This window comes from Ipomoea triloba, chromosome 7, assembly GCF_003576645.1.
Source record: "Ipomoea triloba cultivar NCNSP0323 chromosome 7, ASM357664v1".
In the NCBI taxonomy this organism is placed as follows: Eukaryota; Viridiplantae; Streptophyta; class Magnoliopsida; order Solanales; family Convolvulaceae; genus Ipomoea; species Ipomoea triloba.
This window is the reverse complement of record NC_044922.1, coordinates 1,802,333-1,809,495: the sequence shown is the minus strand read 5'-3', so window position 1 is coordinate 1,809,495 and position 7,163 is coordinate 1,802,333. Positions and strand designations below refer to the sequence as shown.

At 35.5% G+C, this 7,163-nt stretch overlaps 2 protein-coding genes across 2 annotated transcripts in view; one reads left to right on the top strand and one right to left on the bottom strand.

The window, feature by feature from the left end:
* LOC116025624 (serine/threonine-protein phosphatase PP2A catalytic subunit-like) overlaps positions 1 to 2,554 on the bottom strand; it is a 6,010-nt gene extending 3,456 nt beyond the window's left edge. Inside the window, exons 1-5 of the mRNA XM_031266925.1 lie at positions 2,155 to 2,554; positions 1,519 to 1,575; positions 1,209 to 1,292; positions 532 to 603; positions 367 to 438 (exon numbers count right to left, since the gene is read on the bottom strand). Coding sequence (XP_031122785.1) covers positions 367 to 438; positions 532 to 603; positions 1,209 to 1,292; positions 1,519 to 1,575; positions 2,155 to 2,244 — 375 coding nt within the window. The 5' untranslated portion in view covers positions 2,245 to 2,554. The remainder of the gene's footprint in view (positions 1 to 366; positions 439 to 531; positions 604 to 1,208; positions 1,293 to 1,518; positions 1,576 to 2,154) is intronic.
* A 2,663-nt stretch (positions 2,555 to 5,217) lies between these two features.
* The window catches only part of LOC116025166 (pentatricopeptide repeat-containing protein At3g42630-like), a 6,021-nt gene continuing 4,075 nt past the window's right edge, over positions 5,218 to 7,163 (top strand). Inside the window, exons 1-2 of the mRNA XM_031266285.1 lie at positions 5,218 to 6,398; positions 6,538 to 6,871. Of these exons, the coding sequence (XP_031122145.1) occupies positions 6,728 to 6,871 (144 nt within the window). The 5' untranslated portion in view covers positions 5,218 to 6,398; positions 6,538 to 6,727. The remainder of the gene's footprint in view (positions 6,399 to 6,537; positions 6,872 to 7,163) is intronic.

Sequence of the window (7,163 nt, the reverse complement as noted above, 5' to 3'; positions counted from 1 at the left end):
AAAAAAAAAAAAAAAAAAAAAAAAAAAAAAAAAAAAAAAAAAAAAAAACAGGCCATCAGTTTTCACAATCAAAATTTGACAAAAGGATCCTGAATCTGTTATAAAGTTAGGAGAAACAAGTATATGGAAAAGCCAAAAAGGGGGATGAAGCGTTCTAGGACTACGACATCATGATAAATGACTCAATATATAATTGAGTACCAATTTGTCCAATAATTTAACTCACTTAAGGATGAGATACACACAGTGATGCTAATAGGAAAATGCCAAAAATTATACAGCCAGTAGGAAAGAAGAGATCTGTGAAAATGATGTTAAAGGGAAAAACGCAACAAATGAAAATATGGTAGGATCACAGATGTATACCTGTCGACTTTCATGATTTCCTCTCAAGATTGTAATTCGTTGAGGATAGCGAACTTTGAGTGCCACCAAAAGCTGGAAAGCAAACAACAAGAATATATTCACCACTAGTTCACAGGAGAAGATTTTTTAATTGAACACCAAGCTATGATGTGAAGTAAAACCTACCGTTACTGTTTCAACAGAATAGTATCCACGATCTACATAATCTCCCATGAACAAATAATTGGTATCTGGACACTGCCAATAAGATAAAAGTATTGAGCATAAATATGACAAACTCAGATAACATACACGACTGACATCAATACATAAGCAATCACACGTGTGATATTTGCAATACTCAACAGCAAGAACTCCAGTGCACAGGAAAAGAGTAATCCACAATAGAGCACTTATCAAATAGTAGATTTCACTAAGAGAAAGTGTAACTAGCTGATATCTGTTAACCTTCACCCTCCTATTTCATTTTTAACTGGTCATTTTGACTTAATAAATATATAGTGATGCTATAATTTGACTGAACACTATATTAGTGTTTGCCAAAAGATATCAGCCATTCAAGCAGATGCGAGAATTTGTTCACAAAATTAGAAACGTACATGTTTCATTGTGCAGATGGTTAGTGAGCTTATATTCTTGAAATTGTGGGAATGGTTTATAAAAAATTTAATCTACAATAGGCATATTTCCCCAACAGAAATAACTCATTTCTACAAATATGTCAAGCATTGTTAGATTACAAAGTAGTGATCGACGATTAAATGCGCCTAGGAGAAGTTGTGACTGCAGATAGCTCATCAATGCATTGCATAATACATTAATACCTAAGTGCAAGCAAGTACCTTTCCACCAATTCGGAAGAGCTCAGCAAGATCATGAAACTGCCCATGAATATCACCACATATGGTCACAGGGCTTTTCACAGGCTGCAAAAGGGAAAAGACTGACCCTTTAGAGTCTAAAGCAAAGTTGCAAACTGACAACCCCATTTCTATGAGACGGTTTTAGATAAATTAAAACCTGGCCCTATTGAAAATCATAAATGATTTGAATGAAACAATTAACAAACTTGGTAAATAGCTGCTTGTAGTGAAGAAAAATCAAAGTCTATCATGTTTAGGCCAAAACACAGGTAATCATAAACTGGCATACCTGTACATTGCTCTCGTCCATCAGAACTTCCTTAGCTTTCTCACATAGCATTCGCACCTGTGGTAAGAAAGAATGCAACATTTGTAAAGAAAGAAGTCTATGCAGAAGAATATGCTAGAGAGTGTGTATGATTGGTATAGCCAAAGAATTCTCTCATTACATCAGAGTGCAAAAGGAGAGGAAAGAAAAAATAGCTCAAAAGTTCCAGTCTCAAATACAACTAAGGATTCCAGCACATCCAACTCGAAGCTCAGGTTTGTTACTTTATATTAAAATTAAAATCTATTCTATGTAAGCACCCTGTTGGAAGTGGGAAAGCTCAAATCTCTTCCTAAAAGATAAATTCCATTTAGAATATGAATTTAGACAGGTAAATGGGACAGAAATGATGAAACAAATTTCAAATTTGACCTCAGAATTTCCTAGCATTTCCTTATTCCACCAGAATCAAATAAACAACGGATCTATGTAAGAAAGCGATAATTAATGCATACACTCAGGTTACAAATTCAAAAGTTTCATTCCAATATGAATTGTAAAAACCGAGGAAAAGCAAAAAGGAAATGAAGAATCCGGATCTGAAATATCAATCTTAACGAAACAATTAAATAAATGTCCGAATAAAAATTGAGGCACCTCTTGTTCGGACAGGGGCTTGCACTGCATGAGCTGAGCTATATGTTCATCGAGGTTCCCATGAGCAGCGCTCGACGGCACTGGATCCATGCTGCTCCGTGTTCTCCTGGTACGGCGTCGTTCCTTCTCTTTTTTATTCGGACAGAGTGCCCTCGGAAGAAGAAAGAAGAAACCCTAGATTGTTGGGGAGGTGGGGACGTTTCGATTTGAGATTTGATGATTTCTTTTCTTCACGCTCTCGTTCTCGTACCTGAGTATGCGACGTCGTTTGTTCCTCCGGTCTGCAGGGGCGAATGAGGAGAGAGAAACTACACGGACATTAATGGCGATGGACTGATGGAGATGGAGAACAACAAATCCACTGTGCCTTTTCCAAAAATGTACACCGTGAATTACTTAATGCGGTTTTTACATATTTTTTTTTTGTAGGGACCGTTTGGCCATCGTCTCGTTCCTTTAAATAATGGACTTTCTTTCTTTAGGCATATTATTGAAAATTTAATGAGCAATGCTATAAATCCTTCATATAATTTCTTTACAAATTTGTTCTCTTTGATGTATTATCTTTTGATTAGTAGTAAAATTTATTCATTAATTAGTAATGGGTTAACCAATTTATTGACACTTAAATCATGAAAAAAATTTGGTTACACTCAATTATAACTTACGATATTATAAAATTGTATGCATGTTGTGTATGCAGATATTAATATAAATACATAAGTTTTATTACTAAGATCTTTCATGATTTATCAATAGTATACAGACTTTGTGGTCTAGTGACACCCGGTAGGAATAAAGATTAATCTCATTATTTTTAAAGAGTTAATCCAAAAAAAGTGACGAAACATTATTTTTATTGTGTCACGGTATTAGTTTACCATTTTTTATTGACAAAAGGGTCAAATAGGCCCATGTACTACCATTGATTGTTCATCTAGCACCATGAACTAAAATATGGTCCATCTAGGCCATTATACTCTTAATAATTTTTCATCTAGCATTTTTAGCCTATTTCTAACAAGTTACCCATCTAATTTGATGACATGGAAAAATATAATTAGAAAAAATGATGACATGTTATTTATGTGGATGTTTTGGATGATTTTACCCTATTTCATTAACGAAGAAAATGATTTCTTGCAAATAAATATGGTACAAATCAAAGTTGTTATATAATGTTTTAACTACAGTGTACTGCACTACTGTGTATGTATGGTGGGGTATTCAAAATTGTTCGGCAATGAAATTCCATGAAAATCGATATATGAAAATTAAATATAATAATTTAAGATATTGTATTGGGTAAATTTTATTATTTTTTAAAAAATAATTTAATTTTCATATATCGATTTTAATGGAATCTCATTGTTGAACGACATTGAATAGCTCGCTATACATACACTGTACACTGTAGTTGAAACTTTATATAGCAACTTTGATCTCTGCCCTATTTCATTGCAGGAAATCATCCAAAAATACCATATCTTAAGTTATTCAATTATCCAAAAATTCAAAAATATTAATTTATTTTTAAAATAAAATAAAATTTACCCAATACAATATCTTAAGTTATTATAAAAATAATTTAATTTTCATATATTGATTTCCATGAAATCTCATTGTCGAACGATAGAGAATACCCCGCTATACATACATTGTAGTTAAAACTTGAACTAATACTCCCTCCGTCCCTAATTGTTTGTCTCATTTACTTTTTGCATGATTTTTAATACAACATAACAAATGATACTAACTTTCCAATTTTGTCATTCAAAAGTAGGTGTTATTTGTACAAAGTACAATTGTACTTACTTCATTTTAATGGTCTAAAAAGTTGAAAAGTCAAAAGGGTAAATTGGGAAATGTAGAATGATAGTTATGTTCAATTTTGGAAAGAGGACACTATTTTGAGACAAACTAAAAAGGAAAGTAAGACAAGTAAAATGGGACGGAGGGAGTATCATTTTTGGTCCAACGACTTTTGAGGTCTTATCACTTTTGGTGCACAACTTTAAATTTTTTCAATTTTGGTACCTAACTTTGTTATTTTTATTAGTTTTGGTCCTTCCGGCCAAATTGATGGCAAAATGTTGCATAATTTTATATTTTAAGGACAAAATCATTATCCCAAAGAAAGATCTTCAATATCTAAACAAAAGAAAAATCATATTAAGAGAAAAATAAGGATCTGTCAATCGTCGATGCTATAAATCTCATAGATCTCTATCTAGTTTCTGTCTGTCTTCCCCATTATTTGCGTCGATAGAACACCTATAAATATGATTTTACAGTGATTTTGTTTAGATAATGAAGACGTTTCATTGAGATGACGATTTTACCCTTAAAATATAAAATTCGACAACATTTCACCGTCAATTTGGCCGGAAGGACCAAAACTGATAAAAATTATAAAGTTAGGGACCAAAATTGAAAAAATTTAAAGTTGTGCACCAAAATTGATAAAACTCAAAAGTCGTGGGACCAAAAGTGATATTAATGCTTAAAACTTTATATAGCAATTTTGATTTCTACCCTATTCCATTGCAAGAAATTATTTTTTTCATTAATGAAATAGGGTAGAAATCATCCAAAACATCCACATAAATAACATGTCATCATTTTTTCTAATTTTATTTTTCCATGTCATCAAATTAGATGGATAACTTGTTTGAAATAGGCTAAAAATGCTAGATGAAAAATTATTAAGAGTATAATGACCTAGATGGACCATATTTTAGTTCATGGTGCTAGATGAACAATCAATGGTAGTACATGGGCCTATTTGACCCTTTTGCCTTTTTTATTTGTGTTATGAGTTAATACCTCCATTAGTCCTCCGAGTATTAGCGATATACCAGTGGTAATCCTTCGTCTTTAAAACGACCAGGACTCGTCCTCTGTCATTTCCAAAATAACCACCTGTGGTCCTCCGTTAGGTTGGGTGACAATTGAACGTTAATTGTTGAGGGCAAAATTGGTATTACAATTATTTCATCCTTAAGCTATATGACGTATTGACATGGATGAATTTCCCCCAAATTCCTTCGCCCAAGAGAACAACCAAGAAGCAGCAGGAACAGTAACAGGAAAGATCGAGAAAGAAGGGAATGAAGATTCACCACAACCGTCAGCATCAGGAATGGCCTCTCTCGCCATAGACGGCGTGACATCTAGGGCGCTGCGATCGATCAGTTCTGCAGCGGGTGAAGCAGGCCGGCGAATGCTGCGGCCGCCAGTCCAATCGGATTCGGGTGGTCGCCGTGAGCAAGACGAAGCCAGCCTCCCTTATCTGCCAAGTTTACGACTCTGGCTACCGTAATTTCGGCGAAAATTATGTCCAAGAGCTCGTCGACAAAGCTCCACAGCTTCCAGAAGGAAGCCATTGAAGGTTTTCGTTCAAGTAATAAATACAAGTAGAGAAGAAACTAAATCTAGTGTTGAACCATCTGCGTGTGTGGACCTTGTCAAACACATTAGTTCAAGCTGCCCGAATCTTGAATTCCATGGCCTGATGACAATATGAATGCTTGACTATACTTCTGACCCCTGAGAATTTTAAGACATTAGCAAACTGTAGAAGTGAGGTATGCAAGGCACTTGGAATAGCTGAAGAGCAGTGTGAGCTGTCAATGGGCATGTCCAGTGAGTTTAAACTTGCAATTGAAATGGGCAGTACAAATGTCAGAGTTAGATCTACAATATTTGGAGCTAGGGAGTATCCAAAGCTGTCGTCACCAATAATGAAAATTCACCTATACCAACAAAGGCGAGCTTTTTCCCTCTCGGTGACGAAGCACCAACACAGTGAAGCTCCGGCAGCTGGCCAATCCGGCAGTGGTGATGCCTTCCCCCTCTTCTCTCCCTCCCTCTTGTCGAAGTTGGCTGCCGGCAGTGAAGTGGTGTGTTGACGAGGATGTTGCTCGGCGAACCAGTGAAGCTACGAATCAAGATGGATTATTTAAGAAGGATTATAATAAGGTAATTGTTTGCCATACGAAGCCTCCATTTGCGAGAGAACTGGAAAACTTGAGGTTAGGGTTCAGATTGGGCGAAAATCACAGACTTAAACATGAAATACATGAAAATGACAAGTTTACCCTCATTTTTAACGTCAATTTGACACCGTTTCTACAAGAGGACCACAGATGGTTATTTTGAAAAAGATAGAGGACGAGTCCTGGTCGTTTTAAAGACGAGGGACCACCACTGGTATATCGCTAATACTCGGAGGACCAATGGAGGTATTAACTCTTTGTGTTATTTATATTACTGAAAAGCGAAATTTATGCAGTGACACCATGCCACCATTGGAATACAAATTTTAATTTTATTTTATTGTGTGTGTTTTTTTTTCTTCTTTTTTTTTTTTCAATTTTGCAGCCATGTATTATCCACAACGAACCAAAAACCAATAAGAAGCCTTTCAAAAAAAAAAAAAAAACCAATAAGAAGCCATTACAGAAGCTCAAGCTGCAGTTAGCATCATCCGTGACAGAGCGCGCAGTTCAATATACCTTTCTCTTCTTGTTGAGCTTCTTGTTCTCCTCTTCGGCTCCAACACAGCTCTCATATGATCAAGAACTTTAAGGTTCCACCGAACTCGACGAGCCTGGGGAATGCTCGCCGCAGGACGTTCGAGGTCTTCCGCACATGCAACCTCCACTCTCCCGTTGCATCTGAATTCCGCCGGAATGCCCACCTCACTAACCCTAAGGTAATTAATTCAACAAGAATCTGTAAATAAAAAAAAGTAGCGATTTAGTTCTTATATTCTAATAGTACTTTGGCTAATTTGGAATGCAAATTCTAATGATTTATTGGCTGATAGTAAATGAGCTTCACCTAGTCATTGCGGTTATGGTTTTTTGAGAAATTTGAAATATCAAAATTAAGCTTTAATGCTTAGTTTGCTGAAGAAAGCTTTGAACTTTTAATTTTAGTTTGGGGCTGAAAAACTTTTTTTTTTTTTTTTTTTTGGGGTGGGGGGGGGGGGGGGGGGGGGGGGG